Here is a 19,266-nt window from a genome sequence, read left to right on the forward strand (position 1 = left end):
GAACAAGCCTATAGACTGGGACTCTGGTCATGGACTGAGGATAGAACCAGGTACTAGGGCAGGTCGGGGGCGGAAGAGGCAGAGGAGCATGGCGTGGGGATCACTTATCTCTGCTTTGCCCCTTGAGAGCCTTGTGACTTGGAGCCAGTCGTTTGGCTCTCTGTGCCTCAGTTTCCTCATCTGGGGATGGAGTGAGTTATGCTAACCTCCCAGGCTGCCGTGAGGATGCAGTGAATGCACACGTGTGAAGCGGTGGCACACAGGAGGGCCCTGGAAATGATGAGTATGTTTAGTGACTGAGCAGCAGGTATGTGGATTCTCTAGGCACAGATACAACAGGCACTTCTAAGTGGGTAGAGGATCCCCCTCTGTTCTGTCAGGCTGAGTAAGACTTCAGGGCCAGATGCAGGGTCTCTTGGGTTGGGGATTAGGAAGGCAGATAGCTTGTCTTGCCTGGATCTGGACATGCTGTCTGGAGCTGCTGGGTGCAGGACCAGGGTGCTGAGGGTGCACGAGTCCTGCCTGAGGCAGCATCCCAGTTGCTAGTGGTTACCAGCTGGAAACCTCTCAGGAAAGGTGGGGAGGGGCCCTGAGAAGGTAAATGCCTGTGCTGGCCGTGACTCTTTCACCTCGGAGAGTGATGGTGGCCGGCGCCGGCCCATCTGCAGGCCCCTCACCTGGTGAGTCAGGAATCACCTTCTGTGCCCTGGGGCCAGCATCAGGACTAGACAGACCTCTGCCCGGCTCTTCGCCCAGAAGGGCCCTGATCACAGCATGGCCAGTGCTGAGGTGTCTTTGGGAGCAGGAGACACATTTGATCTGGCCCTGACCTGGCCAGCGGCCTTCCAGCTCCAGCAGCCAAGTGTGCATCTGCCTGGGAGGAGGGGCTGGACCCCTTGCATCTGAGAAAAAGACCTTTTACCCCATGGCCTCGCCTCATCCTGACTGTGATGAGCTGGCTGCATTCTTGAGCCCCATCTACTGTCCCCACCCACGTTCCTTCCCGCCCTCTGGAGCGGGCCGAGGCTGTTTGAGACGGCCTCAGCTGCCTCCCAGCCTCCACCCTGGGAGCCGGAAGGGGTCCAAGGCCTTGGGTCAGAGCTGCTCTGGTCTGATGGGCAGGGGAGGTTGGGGGGATGGCTGAGGAAGCTGCAGGGGCCCTGCACATGGCCTGCCGCTGCGGCTGAGGGAGGCATGTGCATGTTGGGGTTCGGTAGGTGGTGTCGCAGGAAGGTGCTGTCCTTCCTTCTTTTCTTCTCTTTTCCTATAGCTGGGTTCCCCCCAGAGCAGCAGAGCTGGCCAGGGCTGGTCTTCATGCACGGTGGGGAGTGTGGTGGGGGAGCAGGAGAGGCTGCCATCGTTCTTTGCCTCCCCACAGCACACGCTGGCCTGGGCCAGCCCTCCAGGCGTCAGAGCCTGGCACTGGTGATGGGGTGCTGCCAGCAGATGACAGAACGCGAGGTCTGTGTTCGCCTGCCTGCCCGCCCGCCTTTCAGGCCTGCAGTCTGTGTGGGGCTGGCTGTGGGGACATTGGTGCAGGAGGAAGCGCTTTTTGAGGAGCTTTCAGGACAGGAGCCCTAATGTCCTTGGGTGGCCCCCTCGGCCCCATGTTCAAAGGTGGAGGGGCAAGAAAACCTTGGTGCCCTGTGCCACACGGCACACTGTTTGGATTCGTCCTGTTGCTGAGGGGAGGAGCGGGGAGGACACCCTCCTTCCTCTGTGATCTGAGGTAAAGGCAGCACTCTGGTGGGCAAGGAGCTCAGCTGCTGGAGGTCACTCCTGTGGCAATAGGGCTCAGGTGGGGTGGGTGGGGACCCCGGAGAGACATGGCAAACCCCCCCATCCCCCTGGAGGCCAAGATGTGGCCTGGCCCCAGACAGCACAGAGCTGAGGTGCAGTCTGGGACCTCAGAACGGGGAGGAGGAGAGCTGCTCACAGCCCAGGGCTGCAGGGCCCTCCATGGCCTGCTTTTCCAGGGGCCAGCTGTGTTCTGTCATTCCCTGGGGCTCCGGAAGGTGCCCTGTACTTCTGATTGAGGAACCTGTTTGTTTGTGGGGTGTGAGTGCGTTGGGTGTGGGGAGGATGGTCGTGTAGCCGACTGTATGTGTTCTACAAGCCTTAATTAGTCTGTGGTCCGTCCCAGCCAAGCTAACAGGTGCACTAGCAGTCACTGGGGTGTGGTGGAGGTCGGTCCTAGGATCCCTGTAGGCCCCAGGCTGGGGCAGAGCGTCCCAGGGGAGGGGGTGCTCTGTGGGCTGAGACCTGAAGGCTGCTCTGAGACCTGAAGGGCCAGTCTGGGGCCGTCATGGCACAGAGGAGCTCAGGGAGAGATGCCTGCTTGGCCTGCTGGGCCAGCCCAAGGAGAGTGGCGCTCAGGGCTGGCTCTTTGGAGGGTAGAGCCCTGCAGAGGACTTAAGGCTGAGTGAGAGTTGGTGCTTCACAAGACAAATGGGGTGGAGAGGGTCAAGGTAGACAGTGACCTGCCACTTTGCCTGTCCTCCTGGGGAAGACTGCCTTTCCTGCCTGGCCTGGGGGAGGCTGCAGTGCAGGGACTGCTGTCCCTGTTCATAAACCCCTCTTCCTTCCTCCGCCTGCTGCCTCGTGGCAAGAACTGGGTGAGTCCTGGGTGCCAGCCAGGGCTGGGCCCAGATGGTGGTTTGGGGCCGAGCACAAGGAGGCCTTTGGGGGAGTGGGTGGAGTGGGGGAGGAGCCGCAGCTCAGGGCCTGTGCCTGAGTGAGCTGTGCTTGGGGGTGTGGAGGTAGGTGTGGCACCCGCAGACACCTGGGCCCCCATCAGTCTGCCGCCTGTCCTCTGCAGGGTGTCAGTGGTGGGAGGGGGAGGGGAGCAGGAAGCTGAGGTTTTGTGAGTCAGAATTGGCCCCTCACCGCCCCACCATCTCCCACTTAGCAGCAACCTGCCCACTGCCGACTTCCTTGGCTCTGCCTCTGTAACCCTGGAGGGCGGGTGGTCTCCCTGCCTGTGGGGGACCTGTGGAGTGTGTGCCATTGGGCTGCCAGGGTTGCTCATCTGTTCCCAGGAGGACCAGGCACGCTGGATGTGGGGCTGCAGCTTCCTGGGGGTCAGGGTGGGGGTACACGAGGCGATCTGTGTTGAGTAGGACCCCCCCTTGCCCGTCTGGCTCTGCTGCCTCCGCCAGGTGGGTGGCGGTGTTGAGGCCTGTCCAAGCGGAGGATGGGCACAGGCCCTGGGGACCTGTGGGTTGTGTGGAGGAAGCAGGGAGGCTTTCGTCTTTCTTGCTGCACCTGCTCCGTCCTCCACAAGCCCTGGGAGGCCTGTGGAGCCGTCCTGCAGCGGGAGCCACACCCTGAGTATCCCGCTGTGGTCCTGACCACCAGGCCTCCTGGTTTGGCTCTCTAGGGGTGAGCCACAGGCAGGCACCTTTAGCCCAGCAGTGTGGACTGGGCCTGGAAAGAGTGCCCTGGGTGTGGTTGTTGGGGGAACAGAGTAGAAGGAGAGGAGGGGTCTCTTGGGGAGATGTAGGCCTCTTGGCTTCCCCTGCCCTGAAAGCCTCCTCCTGGCCCAGGGGAGCTTAGGCTGTGCTCAGCACCCATCCTATGGCCTTTGTACAGGGAGATTTGGAGACAGGGAGCAGGCCTGGATGCGACCACCGTCCCACTCTCCTCTGAGAGCTGCTGGATCCCAGTGCTCAGGAGGCTGTCTGGGTATCCTTCAGTGGTCGTCCTGGACCAAGTCTCCATCCTTCCCGTCTAGCTGCTGCCCCTCTGGGTCCTGCTGGCTGTGGGGATGGTGTTCTAACAGGCAGCTGCCAAACTCCACCTTCTGGGACCTGTACTGGGGACCTGTCTCTGAGGCAGCTGGGACAGGGAAGAGTCTGGGGCTGTGGGCGCAGGGGATGTCCCCTAGCCTTGTGGGACTGAGGCTTCTTGAATCCCACACAGACAACAGATGTGAGTCCTCCACATGCCTGGCTGGGCCCAGGGCTGGTGGGTGACAGGGAGCTCTGGGGGATGCCCACTGTTGGGGGGCTGAGAGCCTAAGTGGGGGCCTGGCTGTGGTGGCAGATGCTGTGGGGGCTGTGGAACAGTCCTGAACTGTTGACCTTCGATGGAGGGCTGCTGTGCTGTGTGAAGCTGGGCTGGTCAGGCTGAAGGAGGTCTCTGGGATGGGATCGGGGAATGGGGATGGTAGTGGCAGGGGCTTCTCTACTCTCAGGTAGCCTTGGGGTCTGCAGCTGCCCAGCAGACTCTGCATACAGAACTATTTTTAGGGAACTGAGGCTGATCTGGTGCCAGATAAGGGCCTGGTGGGTGGGAATGTTTCCACACTGGGATCCTCAAGCCTCCTGGTGGATGGGGGCGGGTCGGGTGCTCTGACCACCTGTTCTTGTCCTCAGGGAGTGGGGAAGGCCAGGGCCAGATTCTGCAGCGCTTCCCGGAGAAGGACTGGGAAGACAACCCATTCCCCCAGGGCATCGAGCTGGTAAGTGGGGGGCGTGCTGAGACGGTGCTGGCAGGTGGGGGGGTGGCAGGTGGGGAGGGCAGGTGGGCACAGCCCTGCCCTTGTCCCTGACTGAGGGTCCTCTGCAGTGCCCGGCTCACCGCTGAGTAAGGGACCAGACAGCAGAGCTGCTGTTGGGGGGTGTGGCCGGCTTGGCCGGCAGACTGCTCGGTGCTCGTGTCACTGTGTCATGTTGTCACTCACTCATGATGGTGGGGACTGTTCCCATCTTCTGGTCCTTGCCCCAGGTGGGGAGGTCAGAGGCTGTTACTCCTTTCAATCGGAGACACTGACGCCCAGGAGGCCACGTGTCCCCAGGGTCTCCAAGCAAGGAGCTGCCTGTGTGTGTTGGAGCCTCCAGGCCTGGCAGTGCAGACGCTGGGGCAGGTGGGCTGGTTCTTGCCCCAGGTGTAGGGGGAGGAGCTGACTGCTGAGCCCTCCCTGCAGTTTTGCCAGCCTAGCGGGTGGCAGCTGTGTCCCGAGAGGAATCCACCGACCTTCTTTGTTGCTGTCCTCACTGACATCAACTCCGAGCGCCACTACTGCGCCTGCTTGACCTTCTGGGAGCCAGTGGAGCCTTCACAGGTCAGCTTGGGGCCTCTGGGTATGGCATGAACAAAGCTGCATCCTTGGGCCATGGCCAACTCCCCCTGCCCCCATCTCTCCCGACCCCTAGCAGGAAACGACGCGTGAGGAGGATGCCACAGAGAGGGAAGAAGAGGAGGATGAGGGAGGCCAGACCCACCTGTCTCCCACAGCGCCTGCCCCATCTGCCCAGCTGTTTGCACCGAAGACGCTGGTACTGGTGTCTCGACTTGACCACACGGAGGTGTTCAGGGTGAGGCGGGCAGCCGGGGTGGCGAGGCAGGACGAAGGTGCTTCCATCGGCTGTCCTGCCACTCCCCGCTCTGGTCATTGCAGAACAGCCTCGGCCTCATCTATGCCATCCACGTGGAGGGCCTGAATGTGTGCCTGGAAAACGTGATTGGGAACCTGCTGACGTGCACTGTGCCCCTGGCTGGGGGCTCACAGGTGGGTTTTGGGGGCAACTGGTGTCTGCACAGCCACAGGCCCTCCTGCTGGGGCCCTTGTAGGTATTTGGAGCCCAGCCAGAGCCACACACAGCTGGAGGCCTTGGATGCTCCCTCCTGTGTCCTTGTGTCACCGTTGCCCCCGACAGTCCTGGCCTGCTCACCTGGCCTTTGCACCTGTGCTTTGGGCCTGTGTCCTTCAGCCTCTCTGTTCGCTCCTTCGATGGTGTGTGCCTGTCTCTGGATGTTGGTGTCAGCTTGTTTGTCTGCTTCCTGCCCTGTGCCTGGGTGTGTTGGGGTGTCTAACCGTGTCTTTCTGCCCGTCTGTCCTGTGCAGCTGGACTCTGTTGAGGAAGGAGCGGTATGGATTCTTTGTTTCTTCTGCCCACCTAGGCCCCATCCCTACCCCCAGTCAAAAGCAGCCACTTCTGTCCTGAGTTTTCTCTGCAGCTGCTTGGGACAACAGAGGCAGGGCATGGCATTTCCCTCTTGCCATGTTGCCCATCCCAGCCAGTCCCACCTCGGGTCTGTCTGTCCACCAGGGTGTGCCTGGGGCCACGGTGCTCTGGGCTGACTTAGATCTGGTCAAGCTACTGAGTCCCGATCATTCTTTTTTTGCAGAGGACGATCTCTTTGGGGGCTGGTGACCGGCAGGTCATCCAAACTCCACTGGCTGACTCGCTGCCCGTCAGCCGCTGCAGCGTGGCCCTGCTTTTCCGCCAGCTGGGTGAGCCTGTCTGTCCCACCCCTGCATGGCTTCCCCTCGGGGACTGGTAGTCAGGGATGTGGGTTCTCGCTCTGCCTGGGTAGGGGCCCAGGGTCCTCTCCAAGCTTCTCCTCTTCTTTTAGGCATCACCAACGTGCTGTCTTTGTTCTGTGCCGCCCTGACGGAGCACAAGGTTCTCTTCCTGTCCCGGAGCTACCAGCGGCTCGCCGATGCCTGTAGGGGCCTCCTGGCACTGCTGTTTCCTCTCAGATACAGGTGACCCCGCCCGGCCCTCCCAGTCCCTCCTCCTGGTCCCTTTGTCCAGCCACATCCCCTGGCTCACTGCGTCCTTTGGGGCCTGCACAGCTTCACCTATGTGCCCATCCTGCCGGCTCAGCTGCTGGAGGTCCTCAGCACACCCACGCCCTTCATCATCGGGGTCAACGCGGCCTTCCAGGCAGAGACCCAGGAACTGGTAAGGGTTGTGCTTTGTGTCCACCTCGTCCTAAGCCTGCGGGTCCCTGACTGCCGGCTCCCTCGGCCCGCAGCTCGACGTGATCGTTGCTGATCTGGATGGAGGAACGGTGGCCATCCCCGAGTGTGTGCACATTCCACCCTTGCCAGAGCCGCTGCAGAGTCAGACACACAGTGTGCTGAGCATGGTGAGGGACACCACGGGCAAGTGGGAGCCTTGGGGGCCTTTGGGATGTGGCCGCCTGGCAGCACGGGGAGCCTAGAGCTGGGGCCAGCGTGCAGCTGCCTGCTCCGTTCTGTGCTGGCAGGTCCTGGACCCGGAACTGGAGTTGGCTGACCTCGCCTTCCCTCCACCCACGACGTCCACCTCCTCCCTGAAGATGCAGGTGGGTGTCATTGCTGCTCCTGCATGGGGACCCCGGGGCACTCAGGCTGCCCCGCTCAGGTCTGCTGCCACTGACACACAAGGCACCACCCCCAGGCTGGCCCCGGCTCCTGTAGCATAAGCAGGAAGGAGCCTGGGAGCAAAGCAGCTGCCAGCAGTTAGATGTGGTGGTCGTGAGTGGTGCAGGTGAGGCGGCAGGGGCCCAGCAAGGGGCTGGAACTCAGCCTCTGGTCACAGGAGCCCTTGAGGGTGCTGAGCAGGAGTGCCTCATCCAGACAGTTTCAGAGTTGCTAGTGGCCCTGTGTGCAGAATGGTGGGAGGGGCAGAAGGACGGGGCCACGGGCGAGGGACCGGTGGGCTGAGGGACGCTAGCGGTGGAAGAAGGACAGAGGTCTGGGAGGGGCAGAAGGACGGGAGCAAGGCAGTCTGGGGAGGCCCCATCCCAGCTTGGGGTGGGGGGGTGGAGGAGCCCCTGAGGGACCTGGCGTGGGGGTCGGCAGGGCTGGCTTTCGCCTGCAATCAGCTTTCCTCCCAGGACAAGGAGCTGCGAGCTGTCTTTCTGCGGCTCTTCGCTCAGCTGCTGCAGGGCTATCGCTGGTGCCTGCACGTCGTGCGCATCCACCCGGAGCCTGTCATCCGCTTCCATAAGGTGGGGCACCTGGTGGCTGGGGGTGGAGTGGGAGATAAGTGCCTGGTGGAGACCCCTGAGGGACCGACCTGCTTGTGTCCCCCAGGCAGCCTTCCTGGGCCAGCGTGGGCTGGTGGAGGATGACTTCCTGATGAAGGTGCTGGAGGGCATGGCCTTTGCTGGCTTCGTGTCAGAGCGTGGGGTCCCGTACCGCCCCACAGACCTGTTCGATGAGGTGCACCCCCACCCTGCCCGCCCAGCCCCCTGCCCTGGCTCTGCCTGACCATGGCTTACCTAACCTCCTGCCCACCCCGCTAGCTGGTGGCCCACGAGGTGGCACGGATGCGGGCAGATGAGAACCACCCCCAGCGTGTCCTGCGTCACGTCCAGGAACTGGCCGAGCAGCTCTACAAGAACGTACGAGGGTGGCAGGATGGGAGGGCATCGTACCACCTGGATCCCTCGGCCCCTGCTCCACACTTCCCGTCTCCCTACAGGAGAACCCGTACCCAGCCGTGGCGATGCACAAGGTACAGAGGCCCGGCGAGAGCAGCCACCTGCGACGGGTGCCCCGGCCCTTCCCCCGGCTGGATGAGGGCACTGTGCAGTGGATCGTGGACCAGGCTGCGGCCAAGATGCAGGGTGCACCCCCAGCTGTGAAGGCCGAGAGGAGGACCACTGTGCCCTCAGGGCCCCCCATGAGTGCGTAATGAGGAGGGACGGGGAGGCAGGTCCCGGGCGTGGCCCAGGACGGGCATGGGGTCAGGGGTCCGAGTGTGCGTGTTCTCTCCCCGCAGCTGCCATACTGGAGCGGTGCAGCGGGCTGCATGTCAACAGCGCCCGGCGTCTGGAGGTCGTGCGCAACTGCATCTCCTATGTGTTTGAGGGGAAAATGCTTGAGGCCAAGAAGGTGAGGGCTGTGCAGGCTCCAGCCGGGCCAGGGCAGCGGGTTTCAGAGGAGACCTAGGCCATGCTTCGCCCTCGTGGGTGCTGACCCTGCCCCGGGGCCTCCTCTGTCTAACAGACAGCTGGGGGTGGCTGGGCTGGCCTGAGGGCAGGTGGGCGCCGACTCTCCTCTCGACCGCAGGGAGTGGTGGGTCAGGCCTGCGTGGGAGGCCCAGCCAGAGAGATTTACTTCCATTTTTAGAAATCAGAAGGTTTCACTATTATGTTTCCTTTGCATCCTTCCCCTTAAATTGGGTCCTACACGACCTGCTCCTCGTACTTTATGGAAACAGAGCTTGCTCCCTGCTGTTTTACTCTCCGTGATGCTCACTTCACACCTCTGGGGTCTTTCCTCATGGCCAGTTGGAGTCTCTTGTTTTTCATTGGCTGTGTGGTGTCCCTTTGGGGCGGCCAGTTTTGTGATGAACGATGTAGCAATAGAATACAAACTCCAAGCCTTTCTGTGGCCGGGCCTGTGCCAGGCGAGTCACTGAGCCCTGGCCAGACAGGCAGCTCTGAGCCTGTGAGCCGGGGGGCCCAGGCCACAAGGCCTCCCTCTGGAGCGCACCTCCCTGCCGGCTCCCAGGTGCAGCGTCTGTGTCCTCGTGTCTGGCCTGGTGAACTTGTACTTGTGGAGCTGCTGGGCCCACCGGAGGGTTTAGTCTTTATTGGTCAGCAAAGCCCCAGAGTCTGGGACATCCCACCTGAAAGGCATTTGGGTCTCCTGGACTCCTGCTGCCCTCCCTGCCTGGGCCCCCAGTGGGTCTTTTCTGTGCCCTCAGCCCGTGTCTCCTTTCCCCACCGGCAGCTGCTCCCAGCTGTGTTGAGGGCCCTGAAGGGGCGAGCTGCCCGCCGCTGCCTTGCCCAGGAGCTGCACCTGCATGTGCAGCAGAACCGTGCGGTCCTGGACCACCAGCAGTTTGACTTTGTCGTCCGTATGATGAACTGCTGCCTGCAGGTGAGGCCAGGTCTCCCATCCTGCCAGGGGCGCATGAGCGGGAACAGGCGGGGAGACCCTGGTCTGCGGGTGAGAGTAGAGAGGGTGCAAGAGACTCCTGTGCCAGTGGGCAGGGGTCCTGGCTCTGCAGGGAACACAGTGGAGAGAACCGTTGTTGGGGGCAGGTGCTGGGGCCTGGGGTTTCCTGATGTTGAGCCTCTGAGGCAGCCCTGGGGAGCTGGAGCCACGGTGTCAGGTGCTGGTCCGCGGTGGCTACGGGGGTGGTGGGGGCATGGTGGGAGGTGAATGCTGCCTGGGAGGGGAGATGTCCTCACAGGCTCTCGCTTTGCCTGCAGGACTGCACTTCTCTGGATGAGCATGGCATCGCAGCTGCTCTGCTGCCTCTGGTCACAGCCTTCTGCCGGGTGAGTGGTGGCATGGCTGAGGTCTCCTTCCCAGCCCCTTCCTGGCTGCATCCCGCTGACCTTCTCCCCTGGCTTCTGCAGAAGCTGAGCCCGGGGGTGACGCAGTTCGCGTACAGCTGTGTGCAGGAGCATGTGGTGTGGAGCACGCCGCAGTTCTGGGAGGCCATGTTCTATGGGGATGTGCAGACTCACATCCGGGCCCTCTACCTGGAGCCCACCGAGGACCTGGCCCCCGCCCAGGTGCGCAGGGAGTCCTGGGGCTGGGGACTAGGGGCTGGGGGCAGTGCGGCCCCAGCTCATGCCTGTGGTGCTGTGGCAGGAGGTTGGGGAGGCACCTTCCCAGGAGGACGAGCGCTCTGCCCTGGATGTGGCTTCTGAGCAGCGGCGCCTGTGGCCAACCCTGAGCCGTGAGAAGCAGCAGGAGCTGGTGCAGAAGGAGGAGAGCACGGTGTTCAGCCAGGCCATCCACTATGCCAACCGCATGAGCTACCTTCTCCTGCCCCTGGACAGCAGCAAGAGTCGCCTACTTCGGGAGCGCGCTGGGCTGGGCGACCTGGAGAGCGCCAGCAACAGCTTGGTCACCAACAGGTGAGGCGGGGACTGGGGGTTGGGCCCAGTGGAGTGGGCGGGGCCCATGCCCACAGTCTCTTCCCTGGCCCAGCATGGCTGGCAGCGTGGCTGAGAGCTATGACACGGAGAGTGGCTTTGAGGATGCAGAGACCTGCGATGTGGCTGGGGCTGTGGTCCGCTTCATCAACCGCTTTGTGGACAAGGTCTGCACGGAGAGTGGGGTCACCAGCGACCACCTCAAGGGGCTGCATGTCATGGTGCCAGGTACGAGGGTCTTTGCTGGTGACACCCCCTTGGATGGGCGGGGCTGGACGCAGCGTGTGAGAACTACCTTCCCCCAGACATCGTCCAGATGCACATCGAGACCCTGGAGGCCGTGCAGCGGGAGAGCCGGAGGCTGCCGCCCATCCAGAAGGTTTGTGGGAGCCAGCAGGGCTGCGGGCGCCCAAGGCCGGGGCTGCATCCTGAGCTCCTGCTCTTGTTTTCGAGTAGCCCAAGCTGCTGCGGCCGCGCCTGCTGCCTGGTGAGGAGTGTGTGCTGGACGGCCTGCGCGTCTACCTGCTGCCGGATGGGCGTGAGGAGGGTGCGGGGGGCAGTGCCGGGGGACCAGCATTGCTCCCAGCTGAGGGCGCCGTCTTCCTCACCACGTACCGGGTCATCTTCACAGGGATGCCCACAGACCCCCTGGGTGAGCCTGCAGACCCTCTGGCCCTGTCGCCCCCTCCCGCCAGGTCTTTGGGATGAATGGACTTTCCCTGTTTCTCCCACCCTCTTCTTGGGGGGTTGGGGATCCCCATGGGAAATGGGCCTTTGTCTGCTCCTTCCCCACCCACTTGGGATCCCCCATAACTGTGGTACCCTGAGATTCTGGGACCCCCCCCCCCGCCTTATCTTCCTTGCTTCTGACTCTGCCTGGCCTGTCCTAAGTTGGGGAGCAGGTGGTGGTCCGTTCCTTCCCGGTGGCTGCGCTGACCAAGGAGAAGCGCATCAGCGTCCAGACCCCTGTGGACCAGCTCCTGCAGGACGGGCTGCAGCTGCGCTCCTGCACATTCCAGGTGGGGCGTGGTGCACGGGTGGGGCTCTCGTCCCCGCCCTGGTCTTTCTCGTGCGAACCGGTCTTTCTCGTATGAACCATTTTTAAGCCAGTTTCCACCAGTGGCCCTGCTGTTAGGCCTGCGTGTCTGGGGCCCTCACCATGGCTCTTGAGTTGACATCCACTGTTTGATATGCAGTCTTTGGGTCCTTGTCCTTTCCTTGGGGCGCCGACCCTCAAGTGCATGTCTTGGGTGTGCCTTGCAAGCCCGGGCCTTACCTCACAGCCACTGAGATTTCAAGTTTACACAAATGCTTGCCTTTTTGTGACACGGGCACAGGCCTTTGCCTGTGTCTTGCTTCTCTCTGTGTCATGGCTGCGGGGGGAAGGGGAGCCTGGCACCTGGCAGCGTCAGAGTTGGGGGAGGGGCTGGGGGCCACCCAGACTAAGGGTTGCTTTTTCTGACGCAGCTGCTGAAAATGGCCTTTGATGAGGAGGTGGGGTCTGACAGTGCCGAGCTTTTCCGCAAGCAGCTGCATAAGCTGCGGTACCCGCCGGACGTCAGGGCCACCTTCGCGTTCACCCTGGGCTCTGCCCACACACCCGGCCGCCCCCCGCGAGTCACCAAGGACAAGGGTCCTTCCCTCAGGTATGGATCTGGGTCCCAGGCCGGGGCAGCTGGGCCTCAGCCATGAGTTTCTGCTCCAACCCTCCTGGGCCCCTGTGCCCGTCTCTGTCCCTCTTCCTCTCACCTTGGTGACTCTGTGTGCCCCAGAACCCTGTCCCGGAACCTGGTCAAGAACGCCAAGAAGACCATCGGGCGGCAGCATGTCACTCGTAAGAAGTACAACCCCCCCAGCTGGGAGCACCGGGGCCAGCCGCCCCCCGAGGACCAGGAGGACGAGATCTCAGGTGGAAGGGTAGGGGGAGTCCTGGGTGGTCTCTGGATGCTGACACTCGCCAGGGAGGATCAGGACAGGTGAAGTGGCCTCTGGGTGATGACCCCGTGTGCCTGGCCTGCACAGTGTCGGAGGAGCTGGAGCCCAGCACGCTGACCCCGTCCTCAGCCCTGAAGCCCTCCGACCGCATGACCATGAGCAGCCTGGTGGAAAGGGCTTGCTGCCGCGACTACCAGCGCCTCGGCCTGGGCACCCTGAGCAGCAGCCTGAGCCGGGCCAAGTCTGAGCCCTTCCGCATCTCTCCGGTCAACCGCATGTACGCCATCTGCCGCAGGTGAGGGCCGGCCGGGGCTGGCCGGGGTGGTTGGCAGGTGACTGAGTGTCTTTCCTGCCTCCTGTGGGCCTGGGCCACGGCTCCTGGTCACGTAAGAAATGTGGAGGGGGAGAGGGCGGAGGGACGGGCCACAGGGCTGGGGGCGTGGGCTGGAGGGCCCCGTGGCTGAGCTGGAAGTGCCTCCTGTTGGGCGCCACGGGCTGGCTCCTCTTGCCCTGCTTGGGGCATGAGCCCAGAGTGGGTGGGGCCAGCCGCCTTCACGCCTCTGCCTCCCGACAGCTACCCAGGGCTGCTGATCGTGCCCCAGAGTGTCCAGGACAACGCCCTGCAGCGCGTGTCCCGCTGCTACCGCCAGAACCGCTTCCCCGTGGTCTGCTGGCGCAGCGGGCGGTCTAAGGCCGTACTGCTGCGCTCTGGCGGCCTGCATGGCAAAGGTGTCGTCGGCCTCTTCAAGGCCCAGAACGCACCTTCTCCAGGTACCTCCTGCGTCCTGCCCTGTGCCTGCTCTGCCCTATCCCACCCTCCCCTGCCTCAGCTCCACGTCCTACCCTAGGCCAGTCCCAGGCGGACTCGAGTAGCCTGGAGCAGGAGAAGTACCTGCAGGCCGTGGTCAGCTCCATGCCCCGCTACGCCGACGCGTCGGGACGCAACACGCTTAGCGGCTTCTCCTCAGCCCACATGGGCAGTCACGGTGAGGGTGCTTGTGGGCAGACGGTGGGGCCAGGGGCACTTTGGGGGGCTGTGGTGGCATTTATGGCTTGGCAGGCAGGCCACGGAGGGGCAGAAACGGCGTTGATCGTGGATGTTTGGGTATGGGATGAGGAGCGTGCCCTTGGGGTGCCGTGGGGCAGGGGCGGGAAGCCTGCCCAGACCAGGTGTGTGCCCTGACCTCTGTCCGCCCTGACGTCCTGCCCTCCCTGACATCCTGCCTGCTCTGACTGCCCCGCTGTCCACCTCTGTGTCTGCTGCAGCTTCCTGCAGGGGCCTCCGGGTGCTGCCTCTACGTGGCTCTCTCTTACCATTTCCCACAGCCTGGAAACATCCCAGATGCTCCTCTGTCCTGTTCCCTCCCAGTGTGCCTGTTTCTCCTCTCCCCAGCCTCCGCCCTCCCCGCATCCCCCTGTCCAGACTGTCTTTGGAGCCTCTGGCCTGGCTCTGCCTGCTGCTTGGCCTCTGTCCTCGTGTGTCCTGGTTCCTTGGGCCTTGCCCGAGCTGGCCTTGCTGTCTCTGTCCCCACCGCCTCGCACACTTTACAGGCGCCGTACACACACTGAGGTAGACTGGCCCCTGGACGGGGTGGCAGGTATGCCCCGCACTCACTGACCTGTTCTCTAGTTCAGAAGTGGTTTTGTTTTTTCAGATACCACATTACATGGTTCTGTTTTACACTCACCCTGTCTTCCTGCCTTCCCACCCCTGCCAGAAACCCTGAGTGGCGCTTGTGGGTGGGCCCGGCCCGCCCCGCCCCACCCCGCCCCTCCATCACCATGTGTGTGCCTCCCGTGGAGTCCCTTTTGCGTCTCCGACCATCCCCAGTGCCCGTGGCTGCTGCCTCCCAGTGTCCCTCTCAGTGCCCAGCGCACTCGGGCTCAGCTTCCCTCAGCTGTAGTTGTGGCTTCTAGTCCCAGCTCCGACCTCTTTATAAGGACCCACTGGGCCCTGGTTGGCATCCAAAGCGGGCTGGTGCTGCGTCCTCACTGTGAGCTGGGTGCCTGCAGTGTGGCCACTGTCAGAGGATGCAGGGTGTGTTGGGCTGGCATTGTGCTTGGCCCCTGGTGACTTGGTGGGCGAGGAGACGTTTCCTCTCTCAGTCCCACCCTCGGGCTCTACAGAAGCTGGTGAGCCTAAGGCAGGGCCAGGCGCCCAGAGACCCACTGTGGACCCCAGGCATCTCCCAGCCCTTTGGGCTGCCACTTCCTCTTGTGGCCTCCCCTGTGCCTTCAGGCCACATCGTCCAGACTGTAAGCCTCAGCCTAGGACTCAGATCTGCCTGTGTCCTGGACTGAGCTGCTCTCCATCCTTTTGGACTGGGCTCAGGCTCTGAGTCCACCCTCTCCCGTCTTTGGGAAGCCTCCAGGTCGCTCGCCTATTCTCCAGGCCACACCTCTTGGGCACCTCCTGTTGCTATGCCCTGAACAGAGGCCTCTGCATGCCCGTCTGTTGCGAGTTCTGAGCTGTGCCCATCACAAGCCCTGGTCCCCTGAGTGGAGGACAAAGGGCCAGGGTGTGGAAGAGGGACTCAGAGACAGACTTGCCCTGAGCTGATTTAAGTGGGAAGAGAGGAGGTGTTCGGGGGAGAGCCCGGGATCCCCACCACACAGCCCTTCTGCTGCCACAGAGTGCTCTGCGGACTGCCCTGCCCTGGCAGAGAGGCCGGCACCAGGATGGCTCTTCCCACTCTCCTGAGATCAGGGACTTGGGGCTGACGGCTGCTACCTCCAGGCTCCCTGGGGGCTTGGTGGGACCCTGCGGCCTGTAGGCACCCCCCAAGCTGGGCACGCCCAGGCCTGGGGCTAGGCCTGAGCCTTCTCTCTGCTGTGCCCCCAGTTCCCAGCCCCAGAGCCAGGGTCACCACGCTGTCCAACCCCATGGCGGCCTCGGCCTCCAGACGGACCGCACCCCGAGGTACCGTACCGAGCCTGCACAGGCCAGCCCTTACTCGGTGCTGGTGGCCTCTAGTGTCCTCTGAGTTATCGCGGGCACTAATGTCTCCCTCCTCGCCTGACACTAACGACCTGTCTCCCGAGCCCCAGTCCTTACCTACCTGACCCGCGAGTCCTGCCCTAGAAACTAACACTGGCTGCCACCCCACGTCTCAGCATCTGTGTGTTCCAGCCCTCCTCTCGCACGGCCCTGCCGGGGTCCTGCCAAGCACCCCTGCCCTGGGAGCTCAACCCCCTCCCTGGAGGCCAGGCCCAGCCAGCCCCAGGTAAGTGGTGCCCTGGCCCCCCTCGGGTGCTTACCTGGCGTCTTCTCCACAGGTAAGTGGGGCAGTGTCCGGACCAGTGGGCGCAGCAGTGGCCTTGGCACTGATGTGGGCTCCCGGCTGGCTGGCAGAGACACGCTGGCCCCACCCCAGGCCAACGGGGGCCCTCCCGACCCGGGCTTCCTGCGACCGCAGCGAGCAGCCCTCTACATCCTCGGGGACAAAGCCCAGCTTAAGGTGATTGGGCTGGGGGGTGGGGGTGGGGCTGGGCAGGGGGCTTGGGGCCTCACGTGTCTCACGGTGCTCGGCCGGGTTCTTTTCAGGGTGTGCGGCCAGACCCCCTGCAGCAGTGGGAGCTGGTGCCCATTGAGGTATTTGAGGCACGGCAGGTGAAGGCCAGCTTCAAGAAGCTGCTGAAGGCGTGTGTCCCAGGCTGCCCTGCTGCTGAGCCCAGCCCAGCCTCCTTCCTGCGCTCACTGGAGGACTCGGAGTGGCTGATCCAGGTCTCCGCACTGCCCCGTCCCTCTGCCCACCTTGGTGCTGGGCCTACCCCTTGGCTAGAGCCAAGTGGATGGGTCTAGGTTTGCTTGTCTGAGAGTGTGGAGCGCTGGAAGGAGGAGGTGAAGGCCACTTCCCACTCCGGCTCTGGGGCTGGAAGGCAGCTGGCAGTGAGAGTGGCCAGGGCCTGGCCATGGGTGTGTCGGAGCAGCTTGCTGGGCCCAGGTGGGCCGGTGACCACACGGGGGATGCGGTTTATGGTTCTGGGCCTCTGCTGCATTCTTGTGGGGGTGGGTACTGACAGGACGCTGGCTCGGTGAACACTGAAGATGAGGCCCCCGGGCATCTTGAGGGACAGGGACGTCCCTCAGTCCTAGAGAGCTTGGAAGGGGGTGGGCTGTGGCTAGCAGGCTGGAGGTGGCGGTGGTTGGCGTCCCCAGAGCAAGCTGTGTCGGTCCAGTACTGTGCCCACATACAGGGCTCAGAGGGCTGTGGACAGGGCCTGCCTCCCCGGTGCCTGTGGACATGCAGGTCTCTAGCCTGATGAGTGGTGAGGCGGGAGGGCGGGGGGTCCCAGAGGTGCTGAGGCTGCCTGTCCCTGCAGATCCACAAGCTGCTGCAGGTGTCTGTGCTGGTGGTGGAGCTCCTGGATTCAGGCTCCTCTGTGCTGGTGGGCCTGGAGGACGGCTGGGACATCACCACCCAGGTGTGTGGCGCATGGGGCTGGGGTGGGCCAGGCTCCCGGGCTCCTCACTGACCCTCCGGCGGTGCTGGCAGGTGGTATCTTTGGTGCAGCTGCTCTCAGACCCCTTCTACCGCACGCTGGAGGGCTTCCGCCTGCTGCTGGAGAAGGAGTGGCTGTCCTTCGGTCACCGCTTCAGCCACCGTGGGGCCCACACCCTGGCTGGGCAGAGCAGCGGCTTCACACCCATCTTCCTGCAGTTCCTGGACTGCGTACATCAGGTGGGCAGGTTGCTGTGTGGGTGGGCTGGGGCTGTGCACCCTGACTGCTGACCCCTGGCCCCTGACCCACATGGCGTGCAGGTCCACCTGCAGTTCCCCATGGAGTTTGAGTTCAGCCAGTTCTACCTCAAGTTCCTCGGCTACCACCACGTGTCCCGCCGTTTCCGGACCTTCCTGCTCGACTCTGACTATGAGCGCATTGAGCTGGGTATGTAGGGAGTCGGGGCTGGGACAGCCACGGGTCAGGAGGGGCCCAGGCTCACTGCTGGCCCTGTGCAGGGCTGCTGTACGAGGAGAAAGGGGAACGCAGGGGCCAGCTGCCGTGCAGATCTGTGTGGGAGTACGTGGACCGACTGAGCAAGAGGACGCCTGTGTTCTACAATTACATGTATGCACCCGAGGACACGGAGGTAAGCTGGGGCCTGGGTCGGGTAGGCAGCTCCTGCCTGACCCAGGTCCTCAACTGCAGGCCCACCCCCAGGTCCTGCGGCCCTACAGCAACGTGTCCAACCTGAAGGTGTGGGACTTCTACACTGAGGAGACGCTGGCCGAGGGCCCTCCCTATGATTGGGAACTGGCCCAGGGGCCCCCCGAGCCCCCAGAGGAAGAACGGTCTGACGGAGGCGCTCCCCAGAGCCGGCGCCGTGTGGTGTGGCCCTGCTACGACAGCTGCCCGCGGGCCCAGCCTGACGCCATCTCACGCCTGCTGGAGGTGCGTGTGGTCCTGGAGCAGGGTCTGGCCTGGCACCGCCTCCTCTTGCTCAGACTCCAGGGTTGTGCTTGTGTGTGCACTTGTACACGCACGTAAGTCCGGTTACCCCTGGGGGTGGCTGTGGCTCCCCAGGGCCCCGCCCCACTCAGTGGATGCTTCCAGACAGTGACCTGAGACCCCCAGGTCTCAGTACACAGCCTCCACTCTGGGCCCGCGTGTTTTCCCTGACCTGGCTTTGAGCAGCTCAGGCAACTCTTGAGGAGTCAGCCCTTAGAGATGCCGGTGTTTACTCCCTCTGCCAGACTGCCTGCCCCACCTACCCTGAAGTGAGCAGCTCTGGGTTCTTGCCCTGAAAGCTTGGGGTTGACATTTAGGCCTCTCTTACCCCTCACTGTGCCATCCCTGGTGGGCCTGGACTGAACAAGGCAGAGACGCCTGGGAGGGAGAAAGGAGACTGAGGGGTGGCGGCTAGGTTGGTGTGTAGGACTTCAGAGCTAGGCCATGGGGGGACCTGTACTCAGCTCCCCACTGTTGGCTGCGTGGCCTTAGAGGTTATCTGAGCATCTTAGAGCTTCTGTTTCCTCGTGCAGAAAGTGGAAATGCTGATTCCTGCCTTACAGGGAAGTGGTGAGGCTGAAATGAGTCATTTATTTCAGTGACTTAGCATGGGGCACCGGGTTTGGGGGAGCACGGGAGTCATGGTTTGCGACGGAGGTGATCCACACAGACAGCGGTCCCTTTTTCTCTCAAGCGAAGCTCATTGTCTTAAAGTTGGCGCGGTCCGATTGGTGCTGACGAGTCACTCAGCTTTGTGGTGACCATCAGCTTGCTCTGTGATTTTCTATACTTGTGTTTTCTACTGGTCTGTGTGTTTATGTTTAAGGTGAGTTTCTTGGACACAGAATGTAGATGTAGTTGGGTCTTCCTGTTACCCAGTCTAATGTTTTTTTTTAATTGGAATTTTTAGCCCATTTTAATTTACCGTTACTATTGATGTGGCTGGCTTTAAGTCTGGCGTCTCGCTGTTTGTTTTCTCCTTGTCCCTTTGATTTTTTTTCCTTTCTTGCTTTTCTTTTTTTAAAAAATATGTTTTTAGAATTCTGTCTACTGTGAGTTGAGCTGTATCTCTCTGTGTTATGTTTCAGGAGTTGCCAGGGCTATAATCATCTGACTTGAAATTACATTACCCCGTTCGTTCACACCAGAAGAGCCTTACAGCGGTGTATGTCCATTCACGCCTTTCCTGTCCTCCTGTCACTGTCACACATTTTACTTTTACATATGACATAAACACCCAGCGTGGTGGTTTTTTTTTTTTTT

At 62.5% G+C, this 19,266-nt stretch overlaps 1 protein-coding gene across 1 annotated transcript in view; it reads left to right on the forward strand.

Annotated features, from left to right (window-relative positions):
* The first annotated feature begins 640 nt into the window (after positions 1–640).
* Positions 641–19,266, forward strand: part of SBF1 (SET binding factor 1) — a 23,795-nt gene continuing 5,169 nt past the window's right edge. The window contains exons 1-36 of the mRNA XM_011985599.1: positions 641–680; positions 4,377–4,462; positions 4,928–5,065; positions 5,157–5,318; positions 5,402–5,512; positions 6,133–6,238; positions 6,361–6,493; positions 6,584–6,692; positions 6,766–6,879; positions 7,000–7,077; positions 7,612–7,725; positions 7,811–7,939; positions 8,023–8,121; positions 8,202–8,406; positions 8,502–8,614; positions 9,458–9,607; positions 9,943–10,011; positions 10,093–10,251; positions 10,331–10,599; positions 10,673–10,845; positions 10,923–10,996; positions 11,074–11,269; positions 11,509–11,636; positions 12,085–12,263; positions 12,390–12,526; positions 12,640–12,847; positions 13,127–13,323; positions 13,401–13,538; positions 15,395–15,472; positions 15,829–16,010; positions 16,097–16,276; positions 16,876–16,977; positions 17,049–17,234; positions 17,316–17,442; positions 17,514–17,644; positions 17,716–17,946. Coding sequence (XP_011840989.1) covers positions 641–680; positions 4,377–4,462; positions 4,928–5,065; positions 5,157–5,318; positions 5,402–5,512; positions 6,133–6,238; positions 6,361–6,493; positions 6,584–6,692; positions 6,766–6,879; positions 7,000–7,077; positions 7,612–7,725; positions 7,811–7,939; positions 8,023–8,121; positions 8,202–8,406; positions 8,502–8,614; positions 9,458–9,607; positions 9,943–10,011; positions 10,093–10,251; positions 10,331–10,599; positions 10,673–10,845; positions 10,923–10,996; positions 11,074–11,269; positions 11,509–11,636; positions 12,085–12,263; positions 12,390–12,526; positions 12,640–12,847; positions 13,127–13,323; positions 13,401–13,538; positions 15,395–15,472; positions 15,829–16,010; positions 16,097–16,276; positions 16,876–16,977; positions 17,049–17,234; positions 17,316–17,442; positions 17,514–17,644; positions 17,716–17,946 — 5,031 coding nt within the window. The remainder of the gene's footprint in view (positions 681–4,376; positions 4,463–4,927; positions 5,066–5,156; positions 5,319–5,401; positions 5,513–6,132; positions 6,239–6,360; positions 6,494–6,583; positions 6,693–6,765; positions 6,880–6,999; positions 7,078–7,611; positions 7,726–7,810; positions 7,940–8,022; positions 8,122–8,201; positions 8,407–8,501; positions 8,615–9,457; positions 9,608–9,942; positions 10,012–10,092; positions 10,252–10,330; positions 10,600–10,672; positions 10,846–10,922; positions 10,997–11,073; positions 11,270–11,508; positions 11,637–12,084; positions 12,264–12,389; positions 12,527–12,639; positions 12,848–13,126; positions 13,324–13,400; positions 13,539–15,394; positions 15,473–15,828; positions 16,011–16,096; positions 16,277–16,875; positions 16,978–17,048; positions 17,235–17,315; positions 17,443–17,513; positions 17,645–17,715; positions 17,947–19,266) is intronic.

This window comes from Mandrillus leucophaeus, unplaced genomic scaffold, assembly GCF_000951045.1.
Source record: "Mandrillus leucophaeus isolate KB7577 unplaced genomic scaffold, Mleu.le_1.0 Scaffold288, whole genome shotgun sequence".
NCBI classification, from domain to species: Eukaryota; Metazoa; Chordata; class Mammalia; order Primates; family Cercopithecidae; genus Mandrillus; species Mandrillus leucophaeus.